General features: G+C 38.1%; 2 protein-coding genes across 4 annotated transcripts in view; both read left to right on the top strand.

Moving 5' to 3' along the window:
* The first annotated feature begins 1,339 nt into the window (after positions 1 to 1,339).
* Positions 1,340 to 7,701, top strand: LOC118212262 (probable isoprenylcysteine alpha-carbonyl methylesterase ICMEL2). Of its 3 annotated transcripts, none has more exons than XM_035389979.1 (10): positions 1,340 to 1,410; positions 1,519 to 1,604; positions 2,334 to 2,379; positions 2,512 to 2,661; positions 2,784 to 2,904; positions 3,070 to 3,282; positions 3,486 to 3,569; positions 4,034 to 4,175; positions 5,210 to 5,372; positions 5,848 to 7,701. In XM_035389979.1, the coding sequence occupies exons 4-10, from the start codon at positions 2,543 to 2,545 to the stop codon at positions 6,080 to 6,082; spliced, it is 1,077 nt and encodes a 358-aa protein (XP_035245870.1). In that variant the 5' UTR covers positions 1,340 to 1,410; positions 1,519 to 1,604; positions 2,334 to 2,379; positions 2,512 to 2,542; the 3' UTR covers positions 6,083 to 7,701. The 3 variants fall into 3 exon arrangements, with proteins under 3 accessions (XP_035245870.1, XP_035245868.1, XP_035245869.1); XM_035389977.1 differs by having other exon boundaries at positions 2,334 to 2,399; XM_035389978.1 differs by having other exon boundaries at positions 2,310 to 2,399.
* A 2,666-nt stretch (positions 7,702 to 10,367) lies between these two features.
* The window catches only part of LOC118212838 (WD repeat and FYVE domain-containing protein 3), a 73,290-nt gene continuing 66,831 nt past the window's right edge, over positions 10,368 to 16,826 (top strand). Inside the window, exon 1 of the mRNA XM_035391229.1 lies at positions 10,368 to 10,579. The gene's annotated coding sequence lies outside the window, so the exon portion shown is untranslated. The remainder of the gene's footprint in view (positions 10,580 to 16,826) is intronic.

The raw sequence follows: 16,826 nt of genomic DNA, 5'->3' as shown, positions 1-16,826 counted from the left end.
TGATTTGAGACAGGCTAGGCTGATCGTAATGTTGTCGAAGGGGAGAAGAACAGGGTTAACCCCAATCCCTCTCAATTTGTTATTAGGCTATTAACAAAGAGTTAGACATGTTCACAACTTATTCACTGTTATGTAGCCTAACAGGGGAATGGTCAAAATGATTATTATAAATAAAGGTTTTTCTTAACGTTTTTTCCTTTTTGGTTGATAAGCCTGCAGTGGCCTGTTTCTCACAACTGTTGGTAGCCTACGTCCAGCTGTTCGTAGGTCTCAGTCCACGGACGTGTCAGATGACCCTCCGCAAAACATGCAGTTCGCATTCCCTCCACTGTGACCTACTATGCTCTTCCCTCGGCCGAAAATGATATCGGCCTAGGTTAGACCACTGGTATTTAAACTTGGTCCTGGGACCACCCTGTGTATGCTGGCTTTCGTTCCAACCAGAATGGCAGTTTCAGAATTTTTTTTTAAGTTGTAAATTTTTATTAATTATGTTTTCACTTGTTTAGAGGGATTATTTGTCCTCTTAAATCACATTATGTCAGAAATAGATACAAGTCACTTACTGAGGTATATTGCAAACAACTACAAAAAAGTTATACATAATTTAACTGATCAAGTGAAGTATTAGGGCGGCACGGTGGTGCAGTGGGTAGCACTGTCGCCTCACAGCAAGAAGGTTGTGTGTTAAAAATAAGTTCATGAAAGAAAAATTGTGAAAGAACTTAAGAACATGTGTTCGACATTCTAATTAGGAACCTATTGATTCCCCTCAGTGCTGAATTTAACCAGTTTTTTTTAAAATTTAAATTACCTCTTTTTATGCAGTTGTTAGCAAAATAGCACAATGTGAACATGTACTTTTATATTATGGTAGGCCTATGCATAGCTATTTCCGACATAATGTGACTTGTGAGGCTAAATCTAAAAGTAACTAAATAATAATCAAGTAATTAAGAAAATGTAACAGCTTGTTAAAATTCCGGGTTTGCCGTTGTGTCTAGAACGAAAACCAGCATGCACCGGAGGTCCCGAGGACCGAGTTTGGATTCCAGTGGACTGAACTTCAAGCGTCAACCACTTTTTGAACGGGTTTTATTTTAATCACCAGGTTACCTTTCATGCGTAAGCAAGATATATATATATTCATGTGTTGTGTGCTGCAGATCAGCCAATATGTTACATGTAGCGGTTTGTTGGCAGCATATGAATTTAGCTGTACAGGCCGCCGGCTACTGTAAATGGGTCTAGGCTGTATTCATATGCTGTTGCAGGGAGGCTCTTGAAACCAGCGCCGAATGGTCCTGCGGCTGCGATTGGTTGTCTCTGCGCAGTCTCCAGTCTATTGTCTTTTGACGGACCGCCGGCTTCCTGTGTGTGTTCTTCGTATGCTGGCTGACAAGTACGCAGGTCTGCACATTACCCACTTCGTTTTTATCAAATGATTTCATTTTATGTTATTTGGCGATGATAACCGGTGAATATAAATTGTACATGTCTCATGTTATTATTTTTAAGGTTTTTTCCGTCCATGCCCTCGCTGTCGCGATGGTTACGAGCCTCAATCCTGTTGATGCACAATAACCTTGACTAGCCACGACCAAGTAAGCTTTAAAATGTCTTCACATATCCAGACACAATTCCCGAACGTAGATTTAAACCGAGTGTTTTGCTTTTATTGACTTTAGTGGGAAAACGTCGTTAAATTTTACTTCAGCTTACCCCACTGAAGTGTACTAGTGCTATTCTTGAGAGTAAATGCACATTCATGATTTGTTAGTGGAATTGCAAGGTCCTCTGTTTTTCTACGCGATGTGCTGTTAGGCTACAGGTGTACAACGTCAATGTGGTAACAGCTAGCATATTCGAAATCATTGATTACTTTTCTGTGATCGTTTGATCGAATAGATGACATTCGGATACCTGGGCTATAGTATTGGACAATGGAATGTGGGTTTCGTCCCTTTCGCCTTTTAACGTACAGCGGGGGTGCACAAGGGCCGATGAGTTGCAGGATTTTGTGCCAACTTCTGCTCTTAATTATTTAATTGGCTTCATCATATCTTGATCTGACGTTTGTATAAGCACCAGCTACAGCTGCAGACTGCAAGTGTATCCTAAAGATTTTGCTGAGCTCAAATGCATCAATAATCACTTACATTCTTAAATTCGGTGCTTTCATGTACAAATATTTATTTTCAAAGGTGTACTTGGATGTAAACAGTTTAAAAAAAGTTTACCTTGTCTTGCATCATTGTTTTAGGAGCAGGCTTTGAAGTGTATATTTTCTGCACCACACTCATTTACAGTTTTTTCTGTTTCCTTTCCTTTAGTTAAAGTGAACAGGGCACTGTCCATTGGGTTCGTGTCTCGGGTGAAGTAAGTGCAAAAAAAAAAATGTAAGTGGAAAACATCCTCATGCACTCAGTTCTGTTGGTTATAAATATTTAGAACATTTATTTTTTTGTTATTACTGGTCTGATGTCATGTGGTCTTTGTTTTATTCTTTAGGTTAGGGCTGAAGTACGATGTTTCCCTGCCGATGGCAGCTGGGGCTTTGTTTGTCGTTATTCCTTACAGTATCTCCCTCGTTGCCCAGTGGATGTATGGGTGGCCAAACAAACCAGGGTATAAAAAATACATAGAGGCTCTAAGGCCAAGGTAAATCAACATATACATACATACATTTTTTGGGCTAGTATGTTTTCATAAGGTGGTCTATTTGTGTAGCAAGTGCATGAGAATTGTAATTTACCTGTGTCATCCGAATAACTTATTCCTAGGCGGATATACTCTCTAACTAGAGCTGTTTTGGAAATGCTCAAGTATCTTCAATATGGGAAACTGTACTTTCAGTGGAAGTCGTGGTACAATGATACTGATAACCATAAACATTATGAAAAGGTAAGTGCACCTAAGTGAAAGCATGAATTATGTAAAAAGAGAGTAGACTATTTACATTAAGGATCTGTGAAAACAAATGACTAATTATTTGAATACAGAGTAGACTGTATTTGCATTTTTTTTGACAGCTTCTAAGCATCTAATGATTGGCTTGTTCTAATTCAGGGTGTCATTTTTGGTCGTCGGGGGAACAAATTGGATTTGTACTACGCCCCAAATGTGGACCATTCAGGTGGTGTTGCTACACCTGTGGTTGTTTTTATATATGGAGGTGCATGGGGTTCAGGAGAGCGATCCATATATTGCCTGTTGGCCTTGCAAATGGCAAAGGAACTCAATGCCACTGTGGTCTGCCCAGATTATGCCACCTATCCAAAGGTAGAGTATTATGTCAGCCATATTTAATAAACTAAAATGGCATCCATTTTTTTTGCACAGGTTATGGCATTTAAATGTGCATATACTTCACAATAGTTTTTGACAGAATTTTAGCTTGTGTAAAATGCACACCAATTTTATGAGCTGTATGAGCAGTAATAGGGTGTATGTGAACTGTATTATAATGTTTTTTTTATTTCTAGGGGACCGTTTTACATATGGTTCAGGATATTACTGATTGTCTTGTTTGGATAGGGGAAAATGGGCATAAATTCAGTATGGACAAAGTAAGTGAATCTAATTTTTTTCATTTTAACTGAACATACAAACAGTTCTGTCTCATTTTCACCGTTATGCAGAAATGTCAAAAAAGCAATTCACAGGAACAGCAAGAAGTTTTTTATTTATATATATATTTATTTATTTATTTATTCATTAGCACAGGTTCCTGGCATTCATATGAAGCTTTTGCATCAGCTTTAATAGTTATTGAGTTATTAAAACATGCAGTACAGAGCTGGGTGAGAACTTGGGTTGAGAGTTAAAAAAAAAACAGAGAAAGGACAAAAATGCAAATAGAGTTTTGCTTGTCACATCTGACACATGCCATCATATATAAGTTACTGCAGTAATTGATGCAGAAATGAAAAAATATATATATTTATTTGTGCATTGCACTAGGACAAATGCTTTGTAATGTATTCTAGAGTGATACTTGATAGAAGTGTCATTGACCTTTGTCTGTTTACAGGACAATGTTGTATTGATTGGCCACTCCGCTGGTGCTCACTTGTGTGCACTGACTGCACTCTTTCTGGTAGAAGGCATGGAGGAACTGGCAATAGAACCAGCTAAACAGAAGGAAATTTCCCTGTCAATCAAAGGAGTCACAGGTGCCAGCAAACTCATACCATAGAAAGCAAACAGCTCTGAAAGCTTTTTGTCACATTCCCATAGATTATTATTATTATTATTATTATTATTATTATTATTTTTATTTTGGGAGACCATACACCTTCAGAAGAAACAGGAAATGCAGAGCAGTGTTAGTACTGAAACAGCAAGTTCAAGGCAAATATTTACTGCATGCTTTTTATGGTTTAGTATGTCCTGTGATTTTATAGTGCATCAGAACACCATACAGTGCTGTGAAAAAGTATTTGCCCCCTTCCTGATTTCCTCTATTATTGCGTATTTGTCACACTGAATGGTTTCAGATCTGTAGACAAAGTGTAATAGTAGACCAAGGGAACCTGTGTAAGCACAAAGCACATTTTTAATTATTTCATTTATTTAATGAAAAAAGTTATCAAACACTCATATTAAATTTGGTTAATTGGTCAGTGGGCAATTACTTTTTCACAGGGGTGATATGGTTGTTTTAAAACTGGTGTCCTCATGAACAGTAGGACAGGTGTGTAAAAGAATTCCCTTTACATATAAAAATAAATTAATTTATGATAATGCACGTCTCAAGCAACAGCAGAGTTTCGGGATCCGAACCAAACCATTTTTATAAGAAATGGAAGAAAGATTTTGCTTAAGTGGGTTGTTGGCAGTTTCCATTAAGTTGAGTTGTCATTACACGAGTGTACAGTTAGGGATGTAAGCAATGTAAAGAATTTTTCCTGTGTTCCAGGCCATAGATAGTTTTGTATTGATGGCCTTGAGTTCCAAGGTTAGTGGAAACCTGATCAATATTAATATCCTCCAATGGAAAATGTATCTTAGGGCATTAGTGCATAGGGGATATCTCTGCACATGAAGGAGATTAATGTGTCTGATTTCATTATATATAGATTTTGGCCTGTTAATTTAGTTTACAAAATACATTTTCCTGCTTGTTAAGTTGTGACTATTAATTTTGTATAATGGGCGAATTAATGATTTTGGTTTTTGCATGGCTGTTCATGAAATGATATTTCAGGGTTGAGCGGTGTTTACAACATACCGGACCATTACCAGCACGAGAAAATGCGGGGGATTGAGTATGTTTCCACAATGCACAAAGCCATGGGGGGCGTGGAGAACTTTGAATTTTACTCACCTACAGATTTTTTAAAGATTCTCTCAGAGGACAAGCTGAAGAGGTAAGTTCACCTTACATTTTTGGCAGAACTAGCGAGTTTTAGTGCTTCACTGTGTTTTATCATTTAGCATGTTTTTAAAAGCATTATTTACTTGCATTAAGCCGATTTATATCCAGCGTGATGATGCAAACATGAGTGCAAAGGTGAAGGATCACAGCTCAACCTTATACTCAAACTATAGCAAGTACTGCAGGAAGCAGTAGTGCATTTCTGTCATTTCTGGCTTTGGCCAAATAAATAAAAAAGCAAACCCTTGCCAAATAAAAAAAAAAATTATATTGCATTTCCCTACAGCCTATTTCATCCAGAGTGGTTGAATGTGTAGGCTGACAAATAATATGGCATAAGGGAATATGTATGTTAAACCTTTCAATCATAAGGGACAATATGGTGATCACAAGGGTCTTACTGAAGTGTATGCAAGTTGTTTTCATCTTTCAACTGTTTTTTTCTACTCTTCATGTTAATTGTATAGAGTGCCTCCCTTCTGCTTGATCCATGGAACGAATGACATCATCGTGCCCATGGAGTCATCCATCAGGTTCTCTGACGTCCTCGCGTCCCTCTCCGTGAAGGTCTCCCTTCACCTCCTGCCTAAAATGGACCACACAGAGATTGTCACGGACCTCATGGCCCCCGACAGACACTTCTACCGCACTGTCTATGGCTGTGTCAAAGAGGAGTACAGCAAGTTCCAGGGGAAATGCTGAACACTTGGAATGAGTTCTGTTCTGAACACCCTTTTTTGTTTTAACACTGGTTTACTGCAATGTTCAGTTTCTTTCGTACATTTCGTTGATGTGGAACAATAACCTCAAAATTTAAATAGTTGTACTGACCATATTTCCAGTATTAGTTATCTGAGCACTTTTTTCTTTGTACACAGTAACACTTATTTCCATTAGTGTTATTGTATTATTTTCGGTTTCGTATTGAACAAATCTGACAGTTTCACTAGTCTTGCATGTTGTTTTGTAATTAACTTATCTTGATATCATTGCATTTAATGACTGAAACAAGCATACCTTGAAGCAATACCAGAGAGAATGATTTGCATGCATTTATTTTCTGCAGTTTTTCCTAAACTCTGCTTCTCCCTGTAAGTGCTCATTTACCCTTCGCTAATGAAACTAAAGTACAATTTAAAAATTTTACTTTTTGGATTTTAGTAGTTGGATTTTAGCAGTTATCTTAAAAGTCAATTCATTGCTCCCCTTTTTTCTGATAAGGTTGCAAATCTTGGGGCAGCACATATATATATAACTGGAAACTAATAACTAATGTCAGTATGAATTATTCAGTATAAGCGTTATGATTACCTTAAGATAATGCTGTACAGTGTTGGCCACTGTAGTGTTTCCTTGTTGGCTCATGAACCTGAAAAAATGTGTGCAAGCAGCCAAAAATGGCAGCAAAATAATTCATGTTTCAGTGTTTCTTTTCCAGAAAGGGTGCCGCTGCACAATGAAGCAGTCACTGCAGATGGTGACAGAGAAGGTTCTAAGCAGATTACTAAATTTACAGATTTACTTTTCGAAGTCTGACGGTTATTAGACTATTGTACCCTACACTTTACTCAACATGTATGTAACAGAATGTATTTCAGAATGGCACTGCTAATGTCTCCTAATTATAGTGGATCCTATTATGCAGAAGCATGTTTTTTTTGTTACATTATGAAGGTAACATTTGTATGTTACTGCTTTGCCGTCTTTCGCTTAACTTATGTATTTTTGCAAATTTATTTCTCATATTAAAACAGGACAAGGCTCTTGTGACTCTATGCTGCATGCTTTATTTATGCATGTCTACTGTGTGGGCCACACAGACCATGTTTCTTTCAATTTAATTCTCACCAGCCTGTTTACATTGCATTATATTACATGAACTTTTAGGCATTTAAGCTTTAAAGGTTGAATTACTTTTATTTCACAAGTGTTTCACTGTAGCACCAGCAAATCATAACATTATTTCATATAAGACAGGTGATAGCTAAGAATGTTCCCAGCCTTTGCTGAACGTGAAAGTTGAGGTTCCTCTGTGTTCACCTGCTAAATCTTGTTTCATTCCGTTTGTGTTGAAATAATCCTGCATTCTGACTTCAGTGGTCCAATGATTTATTGTGACTCTTTTTGAATGAACTGCTGTGAATCCTGTCATAATGAATTAAAACCATGTCTGTGTATTGGGCCAGGACAGGCTGGGGGCTGAGCTAAGACGTCAAGTACTGTATGCCAGATGCTTCAAGATATTTGTAAGATCTTCTGAACAAAATGCTAATTTTCTAGCTTTTGTTGTTAAAAAACAACAATTAAATGAATGAAAAATATTTTTTGATTTGTTCTTTGTAAAGTGAGGAAACATGATCCCTTTTACTTTTAGTATTAATTATTTTATTAGTCATCCATTTTCAGTGTATGATTATAAATGTACACATGAAGTGCTCAACGCTGCTTTTTTAATAAGTGTTTTCTTTCACATTCATATTATATACATACTGTAGTCTCCTGAGAAGCAGACGCCCCTCTTGGTTTTTTCAATTTGTTCAAACAAATTGTGTTTCTTCTCAAAAAGAAACCTGTCTCCAACTATTTATATTTTAAATTGTGCTTGCAAGGTTATACATGTATGTCTGCTATCTTTTCTTCGATGCTTTACCGAGCTGTTCTGTTCTGCATTCCACCATTTTTCAGCAGTTGTTGCTGAATTGAATTTCAGCAGAATGGGGCATAATTTTGCAGTTTCTCCCAAACTGGCGGAATTGTTTTATCTGGTTTTTATTTTTTTTCATTCCATTTGGAAAATGTCCACATGAAGTGCTAATTTGCGAATGACACAGTGCAAAGCATGAGAACATGTAAGGTAATGGGACATGCATATTCTGAAAGAATTTGCCAAAATGTTTAAAATGCTAAATAAAAAATATTGACATGCTTTATATGAAGCATAGAAGCTATCATTGAAATGGCACACAATATATCGATATATGTATCAATATCAATAGACTGTTAGCATGGGAGATGGCAAGATGATTTTGCATGCAAAATTCATTTAGAAACTGAAGTTGTTTTTTTATCTTCAGAATGCTTTTCAGGCCTTTATATGTATAAGTTTGTTTGAAAAAGCGCCTGAATTGACCAAACTCCCATATTCAGGTGTATTATAAAATTAAACTGATTATGTCATTAGTCCTGATGGAGAACACACATTTTAAAATACATTAAAATGAAATCGCTGCATACTTTACGCTGAACCAAAGCATATTTTTAAACCAACAGCAGGTGTCAGCATTCTCTTGCATATTTCATATGTTTGCCATTCAGAGCTTTATCTTGAACATACAGACAGGTGACGGATTACAGGAAAAACCTGAATAAATGAATGGAAGTACATACTGAATGCAGATGCTTCTATACAGGTGTACTGTATGATACAATTAAGCAATTAACATCCTATCATGCTCTGTGGCATGTATAAAAATGCTGAGCAGGACCAGTTGACCTCGATTTTGGATCAAGATGGCAAGAGGAAAAGATCTTAATGACTTTGAAAGAGGCTTCGTTATTGGGGCATGGATGGCAGGAGCTTCAGTCGCAAAGATTGCTTAACTGGCTAGTGTTTTAATTGTAAGAGTGACTAAAGTAACATCTGCATTTAGATGTATGGGAAAGACATCAATAAATGGGGTCGGAAATTGTGATCGAAAGCACACATTCAATGACAGTGAGTAAGTGCATGTGTGGCATACACCAAGAGAATGATACAGGCTTGAATGCTTGACCCCTACAGTGTCTCTGGCTCTGTTATGTTGTGGGGGGCATTTTACTGGCATGGTTTGGGTCTACTTGTCCCCCTGCAAATCAATACAAAGTTATTCTGAGTGATTACCTTTATCCTATGATGAAACATCTCTATCCTGATGGGAGTGTTCTCTTCCAGGATGACAGTGCCCACATCAACAGGCCATGAGGGATCACTGAATGGTTTGATGAGTATGAAGATTATGTGAATCATGTGTTATAGCTTTTGCAGTCACCAGATCTAAACCCAGTTGAACACCTATGGGAGATTTTGGACAGACATGTAAGACAGTGCTCTCCACCATCATCATCAAAACACCAAATGAGGGAATATCTTTTGGAAGATTGGTGTTCCATCCCTCCAGTAGAGTTCCAGAGACTAGAATCTATGCCAAGGCACACTGAGCTGTTCGTGGCTCGTGGTGGCCCAACACCTTACTAAGACACTTCATGTTGGTTTTTCCTTTAATTTGTTACCAGTTTGTCAGTACTAAGTGACATATGTTACTTTCTGTTATTTATAATGCTAACCTTATGCTCTGTATTTTACAGAGCTCCATATTAAACCGTAAAGGGTGTTTTTACTAACCTTGAAAAGGAAAAGACAACACATTGTTTTCCCAGGTAACATATGAATAGGTAGCCTATTGTCTGTGTAATGACAGATATAACAGATAATATGCACAAGTTCATTCAGTGTTTTCCATTTATCATTTACCATATTATTCAGAATGATCATTTATATATAAAACACAGTGCATAAATAAATAAAGCTGTCATCAACAGTTTCTCTTTCAAGTAAATGCAAGAACCAGTGTTGCAATTAAGTTTGTAAAAATAATTTTAATGCAGTAAATAATTGTTATGTAACAATAATAACGCAGAAATTGAAACATCAGACGGTTATTAAATCAATGTATAAATATTATCTTTTTTTTTTCAGTCCAAATATAATTTCGTAGAAGACGAAGGTTAGACTAATCACTGAATCGGGTTGTCTGAAACATGTTTTATTGGGTACTGGAGATTCAGCAACTCTATTCTAGTTTCCTTTAAATATTTTGGTTAGTTTCCTATTTGTTCAGCAGATGTCAGTGTCTGCCTTACATCTGTTTTCCAAGTATTCCCTTTCGCCGTCTCCGATCTGTGACACCAGCCGAAGGTTGTAGCCTACTGTGTTACCCAGAATGCAGCGAAGGAGTAGCGCTGGAGCTGTCTGTGTTGTTGGATGTTGAGGATTAAAGATGGCCACCAGCAGGAGGAGCAGGGACAGTAACCGCGTCGGGATTACGGCGTTATTTATCATATATGGATGAAAAGAAGACCCAAGAAACGTCATTAATTCTTTACAAAAACACCTTCCTTTCCTTGACCCCGATCCCTGTCGATATAAACACCGATTCGCTGGTGAGTTGACAATTATGGCTTACCCCTGTTAGCTGGATAGCAGGATCACAGAACAGGGGGGCACTGAAATACTGTTAACATCCTTTCCCATTCTAAAAAAAAAAAGGAAGGAAAAAGAATCGTAGAGCGACTACATTTAGTATTGTGTTTGTTTATTTGTACAGCACGCTGACATTGTTTTAGTAAATAGCCTTGATGTTCAGGATGGTTGTATTGTTTTGATCGTTGCGAGCCAGCTATAGCTACACAGAAACGTTATTTATTATTGTTATATTTATTTACTTTACCAGGAAGTTCAGATTTTTAGCCAGCTACAATGTTTCTTTACAAATATGTCGATTGTTTGTTGCGGGTCAGTGGCCCATTATAGCCACAGGCCTCTGTATAGAAAACCTTCGTTGTGCATTTGAAACTGCAGTGTGGTATTAAAGGAATATGATGACCTCGAATCTTTTGTTGGCTGACGTTCATGTGAGTATATATCGAAAAATATGTTATGGAAATATAGTGAGTATATGCCTTGCTTTAAACGTACTGCTTACTTGCCGGTTTGTGTCATTACAGCCCCTAGTAATATTTTTAAAAAAAAACTTTTGTCCATTTCGCCAACATAAATTGTAATGTCTTTTTTAAAATAATATTGTGAATTGAGTCAGTGAACAAAATTGCATGTACTGATGCAAACGCGCCTAGATTTTTTATAATGTGTATGACATTTGGAGCTTGTATTATTATTTCAGTGAAGTGAAACCGAGGCTTGCAAAACTGATTGATGTTCACGGACTTGTTTTTCAAGTGATTCAGTGTATTTGTGGAAGTAGTACAAAATGAGTGTGTACGTTTGTTTACATTGCAGATCTCATGAAAAAAGACAATTTTTGCTATAGCTAACATATAAAATAGCTGTATATAAAATTTCAGTGTGTTTCAATAGATTTTGTTTTGTTCCGTTGTGTTTATTTGTTAAGCAGACTCCCGTCTGGACTTGCATGCAATTGCATTTTTTTTATATAGTGGGTCTCTTATGGGAGCAGTTTAGATTAATTGCCTTGGATATTAATCTGCAAAATCCTGGTTGCAGGCATAGTTTCCTTACAACCTGTATAATATTGCCTATTTTAAAATACAATTTGTAGAGCAATGTAAACTAGCTTCATACTTTTTTTGTAAACTTCATGTAGAGGACTTATTCATCTGGGGTTTATAATAATTTATCTTGTTTTGTAGGGTAGTATCTAATTAGCACAATGTTCATGCAGAAGTGTCTCACCAAGACATAAAGTTTACATGGTGGCATTTCTATTGCAAACAGATGACTCTGGTATGCAATTACCTTCTCTAGGGATGCCACAGTGTTCCATGTTGTGTGAAAGTGTGAGTTAGTGTGCATGAGGAGTTCCTCAAATGACCTAGTTATCAAAAACTGAACCAAAATAATTACCTAATTGATAGAAGTTTTTATACAACAGGATCAAAGTGTTTCCCCACGTTTGATTAAACCTCTTGAGGGTGTTTTTTTCTGTAGTTAGACCCTACTGAGTTAGACCCTGATGATTTAATTCCCTCCTGGTTAGGACCAATGTTTTGTAAGAGTTTTTACTGAGGTCTCTCTCTTCCCACTCCCATGTGTTACTAGTTTGTCTTAGTAACCATTCTCATCTCTGCTACTCACTGTCCACACCAGCTGGGGCTACAATAAGCCTTCAGCTGATTGAGGTCAACAGAGGGCAAAAAAGGAAGTTGAATGTGAAGGGAACAGAAACTATGCTATATTAACCACCCTACAATTATGTAATGTAGCTACATCTGATGCTGCGTAACGTCTCATTGTCCAATGAGATGGTGAGTTGCTTTTCCCAGCAATTGGAATTTTTCACAGACCAACAGTCAGCTACAATAACCCGCTGTCCCAAAAAAGCTAAAAGTCCCCTTCAGATGGGGTTTGCTAAAAGCTCATACTTTCATGCCATCACAATCACATTTAGAATTGCCTAAACACTCTTAAAAGGTGACCAGTATGTTGGAGACATCTTGAGAAGTGGATATAAATTATGTCATGGAGCAAATGTTCAACGGCAGCATTTCCCAGTAGTGAATTAATATACGACCATTCCGTCACACAGAGTGATCAAGGTAAAAGCCCATTGGCCTTGGTTCCGCTGATGATGCTGTCATGCGGCTGTCATCCGTGTGTGCTCTGTTCCGAACCGTGTTTTTCCACATTTTCAGCCACATCTCACGTGGGTAAATAGTTAATTGTTTGCGGAGGGAGTTTTTGCGCGGCAGTGAGAATATTTTGTGTTCAGATGTGGTGGGTATGTGCACAGCTTCCAAATGACAGGGGTTGGCCATATTTTAAATGCAATTTTTTTGGCAATAAATATTTTTAATATCATTGAACTTAGTTATGCATGTTTGAAGGCAGGCTGTATTTAGCGATATTGAGTTTTTAATGGCATGTGCTAGCCCGTGCTTAAACTGCACTTTATATCTTCATGGTTGGTGTTGCAGTGTTCTGTTTTACTTGCGGTGCCTTCTGCACTCTTCAGTATTTACGTAACATTATCATTACATTTTTTCATTTTCACAATGTGCTCTTATTCTGCAAAAAAATTCTCTCGCTGGTGCAGTCAGTAGTACTGGCAGCCATGACGCGGGATTAGTGTTTTTTACTGCTCTGCTTTCATGCCGTTATTGTGCCGGCCAGCCTGTATCTCCAGTGTCACTCTCCGGTGTCTCTGTGCAATAGCAGTCAAGTCGTAAACCACGGCTGAATGCTTCGTTTTCCCCGTATAAGGCAGGTCACATGATTTATTCAACGCTGTGGTGTGATTCATTACACGGAGTTGGACAATTTTTACTCTATATTGAACTGGCTTTAGTCATATAATTCCCGTTGTTTCCTATTTATTCCACTTTTTTCATATGGCTGAATATGTGGATCTGTATATAACAACTAAAGCGACAATGAAGTACATAGTGAGGTTTGGTCATGACAGAAAAAAATGACCCACCTGCTTCTAACAAACCACAGATGTCATGGAACACATGAAATAATGGACAAGATAGAGAAGTAGTAAAAGCAAGTCCTTTACTGCATTCCACGGTAGTTTATTTGGGCAATAACCTTTCATGATTCAAGGTCCTAGGGATGCTGCATGCCCATTGCTGGCCAAGTAAATGGCGAGAAAGGAAGAAAGAAAGATGTCTAGGGACGAGTCTGAAGATGTGACTGCAGTATTCAAAACTGGATGGGCGCTGTACTGTTTCTCAAAGACCTCAAACTGGTCTCACACAGGTGAGACCAGGATCTATATAGTGACCTTTTACAGGGGAAACATTGTGTCTTGCTCTGAGGACTGTGCTTCTACAAAATAGAAATCTGTATGTACAATGAATGAATGGTCTATGTATATATGAGGCTTTTCAAACATCTCCAAGCAGTTTGGTGAGAGGGTTGAGATCCACCTGCGTAGCACTTAGTCTGCCTTGGTGATGCATGATGGACATTTTCTGGGCATTACATTTATAGGAGTGCTATTACCTGCAATGCACCACAGTTTGAACCATTCCAGGGACTACTATAAGTAATTGAGATTTCTAAGTGGATTCTGCCTGTTAGTGGTACACTTACCTGTTTTTTTGCAAGACCTGGGATTAATTAAGCTGCTTTGCGCTTGGCGTAATATTTTTATCGGAGGGGCAGTCACTACACATCGGTTTATGAGGATTTGCGAAGATTTCCTTTCCAGTTAAACTGTGGATATAATGAGATGGCAGGTCAAGAGAACCAATGAAATGTCTCAACAAATTATACGTTTAATGGCAAAGAGAGGTCATTTAAGCCTTGGTTTCGCATCTCATCTGAGGAGTGAAATCTTCTCATGTATCTCCTACAGCACAGCGTCCAGGCCTTTGCAGAGGCACATTGGTTTTCTCCTTGCTTCAGAAGGAAGACTGCTCACTGTTAGTGGGTCAACACCTACTCTTTCCAAGATAATTATTGACCCCTTTTTATAGTTCAGTGATGCTGGTAAGGATCTTCCATGGCTATTTCAAGGGTGGATAACGCAGGGTGTATACAAGTCCAGTTCACAGCTGAGTTCTCACCAACTGATGCATTAAATCGGTTGAAATCATGCAATATCTTGTGTGAGAAGCTGAGGTCATTAAAGAGAAATTCCTCCCCATATATCTACAATTAAATGTCAAGGTTTAGCCTGCACTTTTAATCTGAATAGGAATGTGCATGTGAAAAGATGGGATAAACCACCTGCCACAGTACTGTGGAATGAAAAGGCTGTTACATTGCATAACCGCTCTATGAGTTTAGGTCTTCTGTAAAAAAAACCAGACTGGCCTTGGGTCCTTCTGTGCAGTAGGTTCTTTTCCCAGTGCACAGGTTCTACTCACCCCTTTGACTATCGCAGCTTGCAGAGTAAATGGAAATCTGTGCTAAGGTCACCGTTAGCTCTCTCTAACCTGAGTCTGAACTGTGTGAAAAGTTTTGCCTGTGGTGCTGCATGCCGTTTGAATTAATTTTGGTTGATGCATTGCCACTTTATGGGCCCAGGTTTCTGAAATAACCACTTTGAATAGCAGTGACATCCAAACAGCCTGAGGGCCTTTAGAGATGTGGCGTAGTTTGTAGCATTTTAATGGTATGTGTGTCTGTTTTTTTTTTTTTTTTTGCTTCATGTGGGTCAGATTTATGTGTCTATGGGAAAACCAGTCACAACATTTTTATCTGCAGTTCAGTTTACAGTGATCATCAGCAGGAAATACAATATATCAATGTTAAAGAGTAGGCTATAAAAGCTTGAAATACAGTTACCCTCTTTGTCGAGGCTTGAAGATTATATGCTACAGGAACAGTTTTAAATAGGTATTGAGCTGCCAGTAGGTAACATGTATGTCAGTTGTATGCCGGCTTGACTGAACAACCTAATTGTACAAGCTTCTCACCAGATAAATTTAGACTGATTGTCATGCGTGTCACGTTGGATGAAGTGAATGCATTGTGATTGGGCCCAGCCAGACCAAGTCACCCCTCTGTCAAGTGAGTAGGTGTCCGAGCAGGGTGTGATATCAATAGTAAAACCTGCAGTGATCTTCAGATTGACCTCTTTGACAAGAAGTGTGAGGACAAGGGTTCTGCATTCCCTTTACCTCTACTTTCCCCCCAATGGGTCCCTGGCATGCCCCATTCATTTCCATGTCACAGAGCTCATTACTGAAACATGGGCCATTCTAATAGCGTCTGCCTTATATGAGTTATGTAAAATATATTACTGCATTTGCATGCAGAATATGAAGAAATATCAAATGGCCTATGTGTAGTTATTTTTGTGTTGCACGTTCAGTGCTTTCCCCAACATATAGTTGCAAAAAATCATTTGTGAACCCTTTTCTGCAGTAATTACTCATTAAACCTGGTCTGAGAAGTTATTCTCCTAGAGGTTCGCATACTTTTTACAAACTAGACTGTGAATGTTTACTAAATGATGACAAGTATTGACAAGAAGTACAATTATTTGTTTAGTCTATTATTGTGACGCAGATGAAGATCAGACCACATTTAATGAGTAATTAATGCAGAAATGAAATCCTGGTTATGAAATGGTTCACAAACTTTTTCTTGCAACTGTATACATGTAGGCCTATGTGCAGTAATACTTAATGAAGGAACGTTAGCCAATTTAGTAAAACTGGATGATGATAGTTTGTGGGACGTGAACATAACACTAATTAAAATGATAAGCTTATTCAGAGCTTTTGAGAATGATCCTCTCTCATTAGATGTTATGGCCTGCAGGATAGAACTAATCCAGCATGACTGATGTGTTCTGTTGGGTCATACCATTCAGGACAATGCATACTCATCTCTCATTCACAGATCACATCTTACTGTATATGGCTTCATTCAGACATGCAATTAACATTTTCCTTCATTTGACACTGAAAGGCTCTATTCCAGTGATTTGTGTACAAGAAGGCACATGGTGTATGTGTGGCGTGCGTGTGTGGCGTGTATGTGTGTGTGTGTGTGTGTGTGTGTGTGTGTGTGTGGTGTGTGTGGTGTGTGGTGCGTGTATGTGTGTGTGTGTGTGGTGTGTGGTGTGTGTGTGTGTGTGTGTGAGTGTGTGTGTGTGGCGTGTGTGTGTGCGTATGTGTGTGGTGCGTGTGTGTGTGTGGTGCGTGTGTGTGTGTGTGTGTGGTGTTTGTGGTGCGTGTGTGTGTGTGTGTG

The sequence above is a fragment of the Anguilla anguilla genome, chromosome 14, assembly GCF_013347855.1.
Source record: "Anguilla anguilla isolate fAngAng1 chromosome 14, fAngAng1.pri, whole genome shotgun sequence".
Lineage (NCBI taxonomy): Eukaryota > Metazoa > Chordata > Actinopteri > Anguilliformes > Anguillidae > Anguilla > Anguilla anguilla.
This window is presented reverse-complemented; position numbering and strand designations above follow the sequence as displayed.

Coding starts and splice junctions, on each gene's coding strand:
- LOC118212262 (XM_035389977.1), top strand. Junction 2,662..2,783: donor ATAGAGGCTCTAAGGCCAAG/GTAAATCAACAT, acceptor ACTTATTCCTAG/GCGGATATACTCTCTAACTA. Junction 4,176..5,209: donor GTCAATCAAAGGAGTCACAG/GTGCCAGCAAAC, acceptor ATGATATTTCAG/GGTTGAGCGGTGTTTACAAC.